Source organism: Schistocerca cancellata, chromosome 1 (assembly GCF_023864275.1).
Source record: "Schistocerca cancellata isolate TAMUIC-IGC-003103 chromosome 1, iqSchCanc2.1, whole genome shotgun sequence".
NCBI lineage: Eukaryota > Metazoa > Arthropoda > Insecta > Orthoptera > Acrididae > Schistocerca > Schistocerca cancellata.
The window spans coordinates 790,386,639-790,401,574 of NC_064626.1; the positions used below are offsets into that span (position 1 = coordinate 790,386,639).

General features: G+C 35.6%; 1 protein-coding gene across 13 annotated transcripts in view; it reads right to left on the reverse strand.

The window, feature by feature from the left end:
- LOC126187542 (putative thiamine transporter SLC35F3) overlaps positions 1-14,936 on the reverse strand; it is a 653,727-nt gene that overhangs the window by 129,442 nt on the left and 509,349 nt on the right. For 3 of the 13 annotated variants that reach the window (XM_049928748.1, XM_049928702.1, XM_049928765.1), the window contains exons 11-12: positions 14,789-14,918; positions 1,262-1,311 (exon numbers count right to left, since the gene is read on the reverse strand). In XM_049928748.1, the coding sequence (XP_049784705.1) occupies positions 1,262-1,311; positions 14,789-14,918 (180 nt within the window). Of the gene's footprint in view, positions 1-1,255; positions 1,312-1,411; positions 1,470-7,789; positions 7,820-9,088; positions 9,140-14,788; positions 14,919-14,936 lie in introns of those variants that run through there. The other 10 variants (XM_049928732.1, XM_049928694.1, XM_049928709.1 and 7 more) reach the window with 7 other exon arrangements.

Sequence of the window (14,936 nt, forward strand, 5' to 3'; positions counted from 1 at the left end):
TTATACTGGTCAGGGTTACTCCCACCGACTAGCAACCTCTCTGTACAGAAAAGCCACAATCCATCAATCAACGCATCCATAGGAAATCAAACTCCTCAATAGGAACTGAAAACAAATATGGAAAAATATTATCTTTGTGTTTCAGCATGATGTGATATAGTACATAGTCTGATCTCAAATAGAGAAAGTTCATTCTGTGTGAATGTAACCCTCAGTCATTTAGTACAACTTGTCACCTAAGGGTAACTGTTATCCTCTGACTGCATGAATTGACAGGAAGATGATTTGGTTGTGTGTATGCAAAAAACTGCTGTTGTTCAGTGGACATGAAAATACCAAATGAACCTTAAGAATGCCATCTACCCAGAGTGGTTCTTATTCCCACCTGCCAAACACAGAACATATAACTGGCTGTGGTGCACCTCATACATTACAACAAGAACTGTAACGAACCTACAAGATTTAGGGTACTATTTTGTAAGACAATTTTTTAACCTATAACACAAATGCTACAAAATTATTACAATCTATTTCAGAAATACCTTCATGGTACTTAATCTGACATAATGGACCAGTAAGACTTAATTCAACACAAGTATCTGTTCTTTTCTCATGGCACTGAACCAATCACTAGATGGCACAGTCCTGTATTTTATTGATAAATTTCTGAACTTTAATCAAGCAGTCATGATAACATTTCTCCACCAAGCCACCAAGAATTATATTAGCAATCTTCTGGTAAAAGTGCAATGAGATGATGTGTTTTTACACAGTGTATTATAGTTCCTTACCAAGACAATATAAACAACATTTTTAAAAGTTTTGTGCCCTTTAATACATGAAAAGTGTTGTACATTTAAAGAGCATCTTTTGCCAGTGAGATGTTGTGTTTTACACAGTGTATTATAGTTTCTTACCAAGCTACAACAACATTTTTAAAAGTTTTGTGCACTTTAATGTATGAAAAGTGTTGTACACTTAAAGAGATTCTTTTGGTGTGTTATTTGCAAAAGCACTTCACCATCCTTACTGGGTATGGGTCCTTTCCTACCTTCTTAGGGGATATGGAGTCTATCTGATTCGCGAAGATTTATTTCTCTTTTTCACATGAGGTCTAAAAAGGCTGGCCAGGAAAGTTCTAAATTCACTTTTGATACAACAAGTTACTTATTCAAACAATGGAAAATTCAGGGTGGAATGTAACAATACACTTATTAACTAGGGAAAAATCATGGAAAGAAGATGATTTTTAATTTCTTACGTCTTATAACATCAGTTCCAAGAAGGGACTTATTTTTCAGAAGACATGCCCTGAAAAGATAAAAATAAGTAAATAACAAAAACAAAATAGTGCAAACTAAAAATAAATAAATAATAAAACAAAATAGTGGTGAAGAGTTATATAACAAACCTAAATGCCAAGGTTTCAATCTTGAGTAGTGTTATATCACCTATTGCTCCTTCTACCTCTGAAAATGATTTATATATGTGACAAATGCTATCTTGCAAGATAGTCTATAATTTATATTACATTGCACACTGCAGATCCCCTTAGAACTGGCTCACTAGGTTAATTGAAGATTAAGACAAAGGCAAGGGCATATGTCCTCAAATAGGGCAAAGCACAGTAAAGCACTGAGTGTTCACACCAACCACTGAATTGTAGGTTACTCTACTGTATGCAAATTTTACCCAGAAACTAATGGAGTTAGCAGAAAATTTGGTTAGATACATCTTTTACCCATTATTTAAATTTAATATGCATCATAAGATCCAAAATGAAGTGGTCCTTAAGAATTTGGAGATTACGGAAGTGTACGATTCCATCCGTCTGCTTTGACCCATGATGTCATCAATATGGCGGAAATGGCTATTCTAAGGATCTCCAATATGGCGCCTATGATGTCACTATATACACACAGCAACAAACATGAAAATACGTATAAAGAAGACAATAATATCTCCCTCCAAAAATACAATCAAACTAACAGGGTAGCCATGGGAAAATGGGGGTTTTAGGGAGGGGGTAACCTAAATATAACAGGAATCGGACACTTCTCTTGATGTATATAGCTCAACCGCAGCTGACGATACCAAAACACCAACGCCTAGAGCAAAAACTAAGAAAATTGGAATGAGACATTTCCCTGGACTGCAGCTGATGATACCTAAACACCAATACCTACATATAAAACTACGAAAATTGGAATTGGTCATTTCCCTTGACCTGGTCAACCATAACTATTGATATGAAAAAACCACCACGTACAACTGCTAAAAACAAAAACAAAACCACAACACCTCAAAAATTCAAAAGTCAAACAAACCTACGTAAATAAAAAAACATTCAATACACAATAAATGCACAACATATTACAACTCAAGAAAACACACACACACACACACACACACACACACACACACACACACAAAAAACACAAGACGACATCTACAAACACAACCAACTCATAAACTCCGCACTATAATGACGTCACACACCACAACACCATTACATCATGGGTTGAAGCAGATGGATGGAATCGGACACTTCCATTGAACCAGAATTTGAAACAAATTTAATTTTTTGAATATATTTTTAGTTAAATATTAATAAAATAATTAGGTACACAGGTATGTATATACATCCAGCAATGCACAAAGTAATTTCTGTGCTACTGCAGCCAAATATAAACAGAAGGAAAAGAGTATACAATGTTTGGTTATAATGATTATACTACTGTGCTTAATTTATGCAGAAGTTTGATATCACACAGAACTCACATTATGTGACTTAATTTGTAATGTATGAGGGACATTTCATAAATAACACACAAGTTGGAATTACTTTTGATTGTTGGATACAAAAACAATGAAAATATTGTCAGATGTAGTTGGGAGCTTAAGGAAGAAGCAAGTGCTTTTGTTTTTTCACTGCGTGCCATAACATAAAGTTGGTGAGAGGTAGAAGTGGGGCAGAGGTCTCGAGTACTGCGACTGTTGAAGACCACAGGTCATACATCATGACTGAAATTTCATGTGGCAAAAAACCGACAGAAATCCACAGTGTGTTAACTGAAGTTTGTGATGAGTTTACAGTGGACCACAGGGCAGTTTCACTTTGGGTTAATTGTTTTTGTGGTGGTCATATGAGCATAGATGATAATCTGAGACCTGGAAGGCCAAAAATATCAACAGATGAATGATGTGTGAAACTTGTGGCAGATGCTATTTAAGAATATCACAGTGCAAGCTGTGTGGAAGGAGAGTGATTTGAAGAAGAGACCAATTTCTGTGAGAAATGGGTACCACACTGTCTGATTGCTGAAGGGAAGCGGAAATGTTTGGACATTGCAACCCTGCTCAGACAGTGATTCGTTTGTGAAGGTCAAGGATTCTTGTGTTGAACTGTCACTACTGTGAATTCACTCCACACTCAAGAAATGGCGATTTTTGCTTATAATCACCAAGTAGTTGCCATGAGAGATAGAACACTATGTGAAACAACTGTTAAAACAGTGCATTATAATAACTTCATGGAAAACCTGCACAGAAAAATTCAGAAAACCCAACCTCAGTTGCTCGACGTTGGGCCACTCATTCTCCATGACAATACTAGCCGACATATTGGTAATGCTGAAGCCTAAAACTGCATGAAGTGTTGCTACATAATCCCTACAGCCTGGACATGAGTCCACCAGACTCTGACTTGTTCCTGAAATTGAAAAGTCCTATGGGTGAATATCATTATCTTTCTCTGGAAGAGCCTTCTACCACTGTTACCAGAGTTGTTTGACAGATGAACATAATTAGTGACCTGGATGAAATATTTGAGCTTCAAAGTTGCTGCGAATCAGTCATAGAGAAGCAGGGAGACTATATTAAAAAAAAAAAAAAAAAAAAACCATGTAAGTAAAAGAAAAAGTTAGTATGCATTATTTATTAAATGTCCCTCATACAATCTGTTCAGAAAATCTTTTGCTATATGTATACATCTAGAAACATATGTAGGTTCAGATCCAAGGGGAGGAAGATGTAGAAGAATAGTCATTATGGAACATAAAAAATAACTTCACTGTCAAATGAACACAACATAAAACCATAATAAAAGAAGACTGTTAGAAAGTGCACACCACTGAACATTGATGAAAGCAAAATTTGGTGGTCATTACTATTCAACACCATGTTGCTCCACCCCATATAATGAAACATACTTTGATCCTCTGTGCATTCCACAAGACATTCAAGATCTTTCTGCTCAAGCTTATCTCACTCTTTGACAGTAATGCTCCTGAGATCATCTAATGTGTGAGGACAGTTCCTGTTGTGGCACACTGCAAGTGTCAGCTGGCCCCATGCATGCTCAGTTCGGTTCATTTCAGCTAATACTGTAGTCCATTTCATTTGATCAATTTCTGCATAAAAAAAAGAAATGTGGAGTTCTGACAACAGTATGGATTTACTATTGTTTGATTTCAATGTGCAGTTCTGTTTAATTCTCTTTGGGATATCTGCAAGCTAAAATTTGTAGGTAGAAGACATCTGCTGGTGTTGTTGACTATTGTTTGATTTCAATGTGCAGTTCAGTTTAATTCTCCTTGGGATATCTGCAAGCCAAAATTTGTAGGTAGAAGACATCTGCTGGTGTTGTTGACCAAGGATGTCAACTACAAAGCAGGTCTTGAATGTTCTGTGCCTCACAGCTGAATCTACAAATTATATCACTGTAAAGTATGCCTATTTGGCAGCCAGCTTCCCTTTGTTGACAACCCTTCTCGTTGTAAAGTGATGATACACACCCAACATTTGGAGTAACCCTCCAAGACCATTTGATAGGCTGAATATTATAATACAAGCTGGATTATCACTTTCATGACTAAAGAGGCAGTGCATTCTGCTGAAATGTACTGAAAATGAATATTTACTTTTACCTCCATTCCATAGATATCTGCTCACAGTGATTGACTGTGGTTGAAAGACTGTCGAGAAAGAGGTTTCTGAAAAGAAATGAGGTTGGGGGAACAACAACAACAACAACAACTATAAATAGGGACCGATGGCCTTTGTAGTCTGGTCCCTTCAAGCCTCACAAACCAAACCTATACATGATAGTCACGAGGGTGGTGTGAAACTTTCGTTGAGTAGTTTGCATCACTTAGTTCTAGTAAGAAATACATTAGTGATGTAGGAGGCCATAAAAAATAATTTCATGCCCCTATTAAATGGTATGTTATACTAAGCTAAACTTTTTATGCTGAAATATGTTGTCAGATAACATTTGGGAATGAATGTAAATAAAAAAGCCTGGCATTTTTTTATGCTACACACATTTGACAAAATTTGTATTTCATACAATGGTTAATGTTAGTATATGAGCAGTCACAGCCACTGTTATCTCTGGTGCTAAGGTTCAACTGCAGGTTGGACATTTTTTGCCAGGCGATGAGAGTACCCATGTGTGTGTGTGTGAAAGATATAGATGGATAGAGAGAGAGAGAGAGAGAGAGAGAGGGAGAGAGAGAGAGGGAGAGAGGGAGAGAGGGAGAGAGAGAGAGAGAGAGAGAGAGAGAGAGAGAGAGAGAGAGGGAGGGAGGGAGGGATGGAGGGTGGGAGGGAGGGAGGGAGTGTGGGAGGGAGGTAGAGGCAGAGAGTGTGAGAGGGAGAGAGGAATAACTCTATCTGATAACTCAGCCTATTTTTAAATGTACTTTAAATATGCCTGTCTGCCACTCAATGCGTCCTCTATGTGGCAAGTGGCAATCTATCCTATTTCATATTATCATTATTGCATCCCAGATATTACATTGAGGGATATTATATCAGCAGTCTATAATACATTCTTCAAGGCTGAATTTATTGTCAATTGCAATCTGAATAATTTACTATGTCAATCTCTTCTATTGATACAGCCACATATTTTATGCATATAATTAATAAGATTGTCAAACAACAGAAACTGCGTGTAGGTATATCAACAGTGCAGGAAAAGATAGATTGCTACTTACTGTAAAGAAGATGCATTAAGTTGCAGACAGGCACAATCAAAAGACATTTTCAGAAAGTTTTTGGCCACAACCTTCATCAGCAAAAGAGAAATAGAGACACACACACCATTTGTACACACAAGTAAGCACATCTCATGCACGCGCAACCACAACTCCGGCAGATCTGACCAGAATGCAACTATCACGTGGCATGACAGCAGCAATCTGGGAGGGGGAAGGGACAGTAGTGTATGGGAGGTGGGGATGGACTGATGCTGTCTGTCAGCGTGTGCAGGGATTAGAATGCCAACACGTGTAGTGTCAGGAGGTTGTGGGGCAGAGCTGCCAGAGTTGGTGGTCATGTGTGTGTGAGGTTTGTTTGCTTTTTCGAATGAATGGTGTGTGGTTCTCTTTTTCTGATAAAAGCTGTGGCTGATAGCTTTACATAAGTGTCTTTTAATTGTGCCTGCCTGCAACTTAACAGGCCTCTTTACAGCAACTAACAATCTATCTTTCCCTACAATTGTCATTAAGAAGAGTGTCTAATAGGCTCTGCATGACCATAAAAATGTAGCCCCTTCTAAAACTATATTTGATTTGATGTTTGGTGAATAGTGTACCTAGAAAATAGTCCATATATTTTAAAAGTACAACCTTTCTGCCAATTGTATTAGATGTTCATTTATGATCTTTTCCATCACACAAACAGATTAAAGCATAATATCATTAACTGTGATTAACTTTGAATATAGCTTGCACTAGTATTTTGTCACAGCTATTTCTCTCTGTAAATTTATATTCTGCTTCACATCACTGAAGACTGGCCTTTACAACTAGATGATGAAATATGATGTATGAGGGGCTGGTGCTAGCCCCTAAGGATAATTTTTTTTGAAACAGTAAAATTAAGCACTTCTTTATAGGAATGTTTTCCCTGTAGAAATTAATATTTTGAACCTGCTTAAATATGATATTTTTACCTGTATTTCTTTTTTTTCAGTTTTATAATCTACATGACTACATAGTAAATGGCCGAATATTAAAGTTTGATATACAATGGCTGTAGAAACCTTTAGACAACCATAGTGTGGAGCATTTCAAGATTCACTAACATCATAGAGAACAAATGTTACTAAGAAATGATCCCTCACATTCTCTGAATAAAAAAGTGTGTCAGTTCTTTAGGTCTACATATGACATGAGAAATCTTGAGCTTTCATGAAACTCATTAAAATAAGTATTTACTTATTTATTTATTTATTCCATGTGATCTGATGGTACACAGTGTGTTGCAGATGTCGGAAAATATCAGTTAACATTGTTAACATATATTAACATAGGCCTATAGTATCCTAATGTATAATATTGTTTGATGTTTTCAATTTAACACAAATATCAAGATTATTGATCTAAGTATTCATTTACAGAGTAAAAACAGTGACACAACAAACGTAAGTCTGTGATATCATCATTAAAGTCTATTTCTAATCAGATTATGTTATTCTCATGTAGTCCTAAATGTGGTTCTCTTAAGGTCTAACAAATTGTAGTAAATTAAGTACATTCAGATTATCATCTCTCTCTTAATTGTTTATGCCTAGATGGCAGGAAGTGTTTACATCCAATTATGGATCATCATTTCTCTAGGTTAGATACTCACCCGTTTGTACTAAATCTCAACACTATTTAAACTAACATGCACTAAGAAACTCAAAGCAAATAAATATTTCTAGCATAAAAAAGAGAAAAACTATTGTACATTAGATTTGTGAAGGAAGAGAGAAAGAAGCTGGCAGGTAAGACCTTACCTTGCACTGTGGCTCAACATGATGATGTTTCTGTAACAACAAAAATTTGCCAACTTGATCAGAAGCTAATATTGTGAAGGGAATAGATACAGTGCAGGGCTACAACATCATTAGGCAAAATTTACATTGTTACCATGATATATTCACTACAGGCATTTTGGTATTACATTACAGCTATTAGAGGAATGATGCAGTTAAGTATGGTAGTATCAATGATTATTCAAGAAGCTACTATAAGTTATTGAGCATTCCAAAATGTATGACAAAATTACAGCACAACTGAAATACCATACTGCATTTTTACTAATGTACATATAAACTGTAAGAAAATCCTGAAATGGCACTACTAGTATAAGAAAAAAATTATTGTAAGAATAAGGTTTTTCCCCTAATTAAGATGTTGTTTTGAACAATTCATTTCTCATACATTTTAATTGTAGATATGTGCACGTAAACATCTGTTAGAAATGTTTTTGCAGTCTGCTGAATGTCATTGGGTTGAAATATTGTATTTTACTGTTCTAATCCATGACATTCACAACAAATCAAAATAAATCCTCCTACAAGACAATATATTTCTTTTCTTGAAACAGAGATCTAGTGTTCTGAGGATCAGTAAATAGAGACAAGAGAAAATGAACAGTAACACACAAGTGATAAATACTGAAATTTTAAATTTTATCTTACTTAAAAGTTTTGATTATCAGTTATACTCCATCCAAGAGGCAGATTATAGAAACGACTTTGTACCAATAGGAATAAAGATACAACCATTCTCTGTAATTTATGTTCATTGCATAACCGTGATCTGAACTGTAATTTTACTGACTTATTTTTGTTTATTAAGTGTAATGATTTTCAACAGTTATATGAAATGTGCATATAATTTATAATGAAGTGGTATGTGAAAAGTGCAATTAAAATTAACAGAGAAAATTACTGTAAAAGTGAAGAGAATTGACAAAACAAGACATTTATTTAATTATGCATATTGTGGTGAAGGGTGTTTGGTTCAATCTGAATGTTAAATTGGATAGTTTATTTCTTCACAGAGAGACAGACTTTGGTAGTCAGCCCTTATATGAATATTTATGATATGACAAAGCATGGCTGCCCAGTTGTTCAAGCTTTTCTCCAAATTTCTCTCCCTGAAATTAAAATACAGTTTCTACACTGGAGGTAGCATGGGAAGGGTATAACTATGAAGCATCTAAAAGATTCTGGCATCAATTCTTCAAAATAAATCTCAAATGTCTTGCACAAAATAATAGTCTGTTACTAGAAGGGCGCTAACAGTACCTTTGGTTGGGTCCATGTAGTGAGCAAATTGAAGACCATTGTTTGCAGCACCTGATAAAGATGACTAGGTGAGACATCAAAATAATTTGTATAAAATTGGTCCATCAATCAACTGGACTCCCAAAACCATAGATTCTATCAAGCATGCTGAAGAAACCCCAGAGACCATATTAGCATTTGTTATATTGGGTTATATACTATATTGGTACACCTCATATTATAAACTCGTCACCAGGCAAGTCTTCAGTTTTAAATATTTTCTGTAGCTCAAAAGATTTACACATTACTGCCTGACAGTTTTCCTGTATGTAAGTCAGATCTCTAGCTCTGGAGCATCTATGGAATAAACTATTCAGAAGTACTACAAGTTTTGAAAAAAAAAGTGGTGACTAGCAGTGATTTCCATAATGTTTAATATTGATATATATACTAAAACATTAGTTCTAAATTTTAATTGCAGACAGAAATGGAAGGATTAGTCAAAACAATGATTTAATTTGAAAGTTCATTGTGATTCATGATTTATTAACATGTTTCAAAGCATTTCATTTCAAGTACTTAAGAGACGTTGAAAAAGTTGTGTAAAATTTCATCACTGTTGAAATGTTGGTAAGTAACCCAATCTTAATACAGTCTGAGTACGGAAAAATATTTACATAATACTTCCAATAGGGTCCTACTAAGTTACATCCTGCTCAAATTAGCAATTCATTCTGCGTGAGTTTTTTCATTGAACTTTAACATTTCTCCATCAGAATGTATCATAGGCATCTTTTTTAATATCGCAACTTAATGCTAAATATGTTTTTGTTTCTAAACTTGCTATAGATGACTATTCCCTTGTACTAAGGGCCCTGAACATGTAATTTCAAGCAGTATGTATGAAACATACAAATTTATTTGTTTTAAAATTTTTCTATATCTCCTTCTTTTGCTTCTTCTTCTTCTTAGTGTTAATACTGTCTAGTATGAGGTCTGCTGTACTCACAAATTGGTGCATTCATTTCATTTAACTTTGCAGCTTGTGCCCTGAATTGTGTAAACTGTGTTCTGTAGGTGATCATATTTTAACTGTTTGTGTATCAGATTTTCTGAGGCAGAAATTGGGAACCAGCCTAGCATTTGCTTAAATGAGAGTGGGAAGCTGCCTAAAAATCACACTAAAGCTGGCTGGTGCATCAGCCATGGACGTTAATCCACTGAGTGAATTCAGTCCTGGTCTGGCTCACTTACCTGTCTCGCAAGCTTGTGTGCTACATATTACACTGTACGAGCAGGTCTTAATAGTTGTTCTATATGCTTTCCTCAAATAATTCTTTTCTCCTGTATGAGAATATCATAATTTCATAAATGTAGAGGGAGGGAGCAGTTAACAGGTTTTAAACAATGAGTGACAAGGTTCTTTTGTTGTGGAATACTCTTCCTTATAAAAATTGTTTTCTGCAACTTTGCTATTGAAACAAATGCAAAATAAGATCTTCATGATACATTGGACACAGATAAGAACCAGGTTTATATTCAATTAGTATTATGAGCCACTGAACAGTTTCTACAAACCACAAATATAATACAAACAATGGAAGGAGCAACACCTTATGGTACAGCTCAGGCATTGAGTGGTTGTCTGGCAGATAAACAAGACTGAAAATGTTGCAGATCTTTTGTCTGATGTCCTTCTTCAAAGCCAACCAGTACAAAATATGGTACATGATAGACACCCCCTCCCCCTCTCTGTACAGCTACATTGCACCAGCCAAACTGTACTGACACCACAAATCAACTTGATTTGCAATGCTGATTCAATGTAGTTACCTGGGAAATGTATCCACAAAGGAGTGAGTGAGTGCATATGCATGTACTGTATTAGTTAAGTCTGAAGAAGGACATCATCCAAAAACCTATCTATTTTTTCAGTCTTGCTTATGAGCCTATTGATCTCTCAATGCATTGACTAAAAAGTGAATTATTATTTTTCATTCTTAATATTCTTCTTCATTATATTCTTTCATTCTTTATATTTCACCAAGGGCTTTCCATCAGCACACAAATATAATGGTTTCTTATTTCATTGTACTTAAAAACTAATCAGAATCAATACATTTTTGTTTTGGATGACAATTACAATACATTACATTACAATCATCTTACAAATCTAGTATCACTGTGATGAAATTGTTTCTGAGACATCACAACAAACATATTCAAATCTTACAGAGGCCAACATCTCAAGAGCATCTTAAAAAAGTTATAAGTTTCATAAGATACTCAGCAACCTAATATACATGCCATTACCACAATTTTAGAATATCAAAATCTGCTAAAGAAATAAGAAAAGAACATCAGATATTGGAAAGAAATGGAAAAACCTACTCTTTTATTTATTTGTTTTCATTTGGAGAACTGTTTTATGTTTTCTGGTTTATATAGTTTTACCTACAACTGAGCCTATGAGATCTTCCCATTTCATGTCCCTCTTAAGTGTTAAACACAGGCTGTTACGAACGAGTCCAGGTATAGTCTGAACAGTGATTCTCACCGGGTTTTCATCTGGCGTGAACCAGGAACCAGATGACAAACCCTTAATGTCCTTGAAAGGGACTATTATGGAGGTCATGGCTCGATGGTGTGGGGTGGGATTATGATTGGTGCACATACACCCCTGCATGTCTTTGACAGAGGAACTCTAACAGGTCAGGTGTATTGGGCCGTCATTTTGCACCAATTTGTCTGCCTTTTCAGGGATACAGTGGGTTCCACCTTCCTTCTGATTGATGATAATGCATGGCCCCACAGAGCTGCCATCATGGAGGAGTATCTTGAAATAGAAGATATCAGGCGAATGGAGTGGCATGACCTATTCTCCAGACCTAAACCCCATCGAGCACATCTGGGATGCTCTCGGTTGACATATTGCTGCATGTCTTCAAACCCCTATGACACTTCAGGAGCTCTGACAGGCACTGGTGCAAGAATGGGAGGCTTTACCCCAGCAGCTGCTCAACCACCTTATCCAGAGTATGCCAACCCATTGTGCGGCCTGTGTAGGTGTGCATGGTGATCATATCCCGTACTGAAGTCGGGGTGCATGTGCAGGAAACAGTGACATTTTGTGCACATGTGTTTCAGGACAGTTTTCTTAACTTACCACCAATACCATGGACTTACAGATCTGTGTCGTGGGTGTTCTCTCTCTGCCTATGCTATTAGTGCCAGTTTTGTGTAGTGCCACATTGTGTGGCACGACATTCTGCAATTATCCTTAATTTATGAGCATGAGTGTATATCTCTTCATTTTACTAACTACTCTCTATTAATGTTAATTTTATTCTTACTCATTTCTCTTATTTGGAGTTTTCACAGAACATTTCTGCTACCAACATTCCACATTTTAACTTGTAGAATATTAGCTTTTTTTTTTACCATCAGCGAGGTAAACACCTCTTGAATAGTCAATATCTATCTTAATATTTTGCAAGCCTGAGTATTGTCATAATGAGAAAATTTAGAAAGATTGTATGTTCTGTTGTTAAGCATCTAATGCTTTAGTGCAGCAGTTTTTGTTGGACCTGATCTCTATGCTGCCAATTCATCCATCTTTTGAAGCAGTTTCTCTCAGATACCCTACGTTATGAGTGTTCCTAAAAATTTGGGCAGTGGCTGAGATTAAACCCAAGATTTGAGTATTAATAGTGATTCATATCTAACATATATTTGATACAAATAATGACAAGAGTAAAAGTAACAACTCACCAGATAGCTCACTTGTTGAGTGGTCAATAGAAACATAAAAAGCATTGCTAAGAAGAACTAACTGATACAAAATACACATACACCTACATGGGTTCATTATCTCAGCTGACAATATAGTAGGCTTAGACAATGTAGCGTGTGTGTGTGTGTGTGTGTGTGTGTGTGTGTGTGTGTGTGTGTGTGTGATTTTGGTACTAGTTAACTCTGAAGAAGGAGAATAGCAATGTTTCTAGACTTTTTTAGCGCCTGCCTCATATGGTGAGTGGTTATCTTCAGTTCTTCTATAATTTATATTCCATCAAGGACTTTCCAGTGTCTCATGCTTCAATATTGAACTTAAAAAGACAAACTAAATACTCTGTTTTTGAATTTGACAAACTTCTTCATCTATGAAACACAGAAATAGGAAACAGAAAAAAAGTATAAGAGGTTCAAATGTTGAAGATAAGGAGACGCAAGAAACATAAAATTATCCAGAAGTACAATAGGTAGCCTGGAAGTAATGATACTGGCTGAGTCATTGTCCAAAGTAGGATTATTAAAATTATAGATGACAATAACATGCAGGCTTTCCTTACTGAAAGTTTAAAAGAATTTGATTGGTCTTCATTGTTATCAGCAATAAATGGAAACAATGGCATTTCTACACAATTTCTTTTCCTGAATCTCAGTGTGGATTAAGTGTGAATCAGTGCTTTTAAGTGATTTAATTTAAATTTTGTGTACTTTTTGCGTTCCATCCATCATCTGTATGCTGGAGCAGAGTGAAGTATTAGAGAGCGACTATAGCCAAACGTTTGTAGTGGAGATTGAAAACAGAATTGGCAATAGATAATGGGTGAGGAAAAAATGGAGAAAATGAGGGAAAAACAGACTGAATATATTATAAATCTGTCTAGTTATATGCATGAATTAAATACACACACACACACCTAACTATAATGTGAAGCCAAGCATTAAAAACTTATTCAAAATAACAAAGCAGTGTGAACCAGATGGTCTGACATTTACTGAGTTCTACACTCTCTTTCAGCTGAATGCAGAGGTGTTCCCCACTTTTTTCTCAAGAACATAATGCACTAAATTAAAAATTAAGAAGCAAGCTCTGGAATATCTGGGTGTAGATTATCTACCTTGCTGATTATCTGTGCATAGTTCAGTGTTTTTTGAAAAAACAGGAACTGAACCTGGCAGTATCCTCTTATACTTAGAATGAATATTTTCATTTAAAAATACAAATTTCAGGTTGGGAAGATTTAGGTCACTAAAACATCTGTCACTCGCTGAATATCAGTCCTTTTGGACTAAGATGTGAGCAACTGTGTGATGCACCTACAGTGACCACAGTGTCTTCTGTAACGAAAAGAGTGAAGACACAGTGCTCAAGGAATCTGTTATCATACACACTGAAATGCGCTGACCTGTTGTTAGAGTAAGCAGGACAAAATTTATTTGATTATATTGATGTTTCGACTGTCTGGAAAATGAGAGCCACAGTCAGGAAAAAAAGTGTATGAAAAACAGAAACAGAAAAAAACTGAATGATTATTTCCCATAAACAAATTGAAAGTGAGTGATACAAAATGCAGAGTATTTTTAGTATAATTCTATAAATAAGTTGTTAGTTACTGGCAAATACTATGTATTTAATGCAATGAGATTTCACATGTGATGTGCTGCATGCTATATGCAAATAGCTTTCTGGTAAAAATATGTGAATTTTTGATAAATATCATCAATGTTATGTAATTTCATCTACAGATTGTCAAAGAGAATGAAAGTGATTAGCAGTTATTCTCTTCAGCAGGGAACACGTGATTGATGCTAGGAAGAAAATTTTCTAATACATTATGATGAATGTAATGAATAATTGCTAAATACAGTTGCTTATGAAATAGGTAAGGGAACTATTTCTTTCAAAGAATACAGAAACTGTGTTTTGCACTCTACCTCAGTAGTCGTGTGATGTAGTCTGGCCAGTTATCGGGAAACATTACCAGAAAAAATCCAACTGAAATTAGTATCATTCCTGCCAATTTCATTCCAGCAAAATGGGCTCCATATAACACCACATCAAGAGCTGAAAATGTATAATATA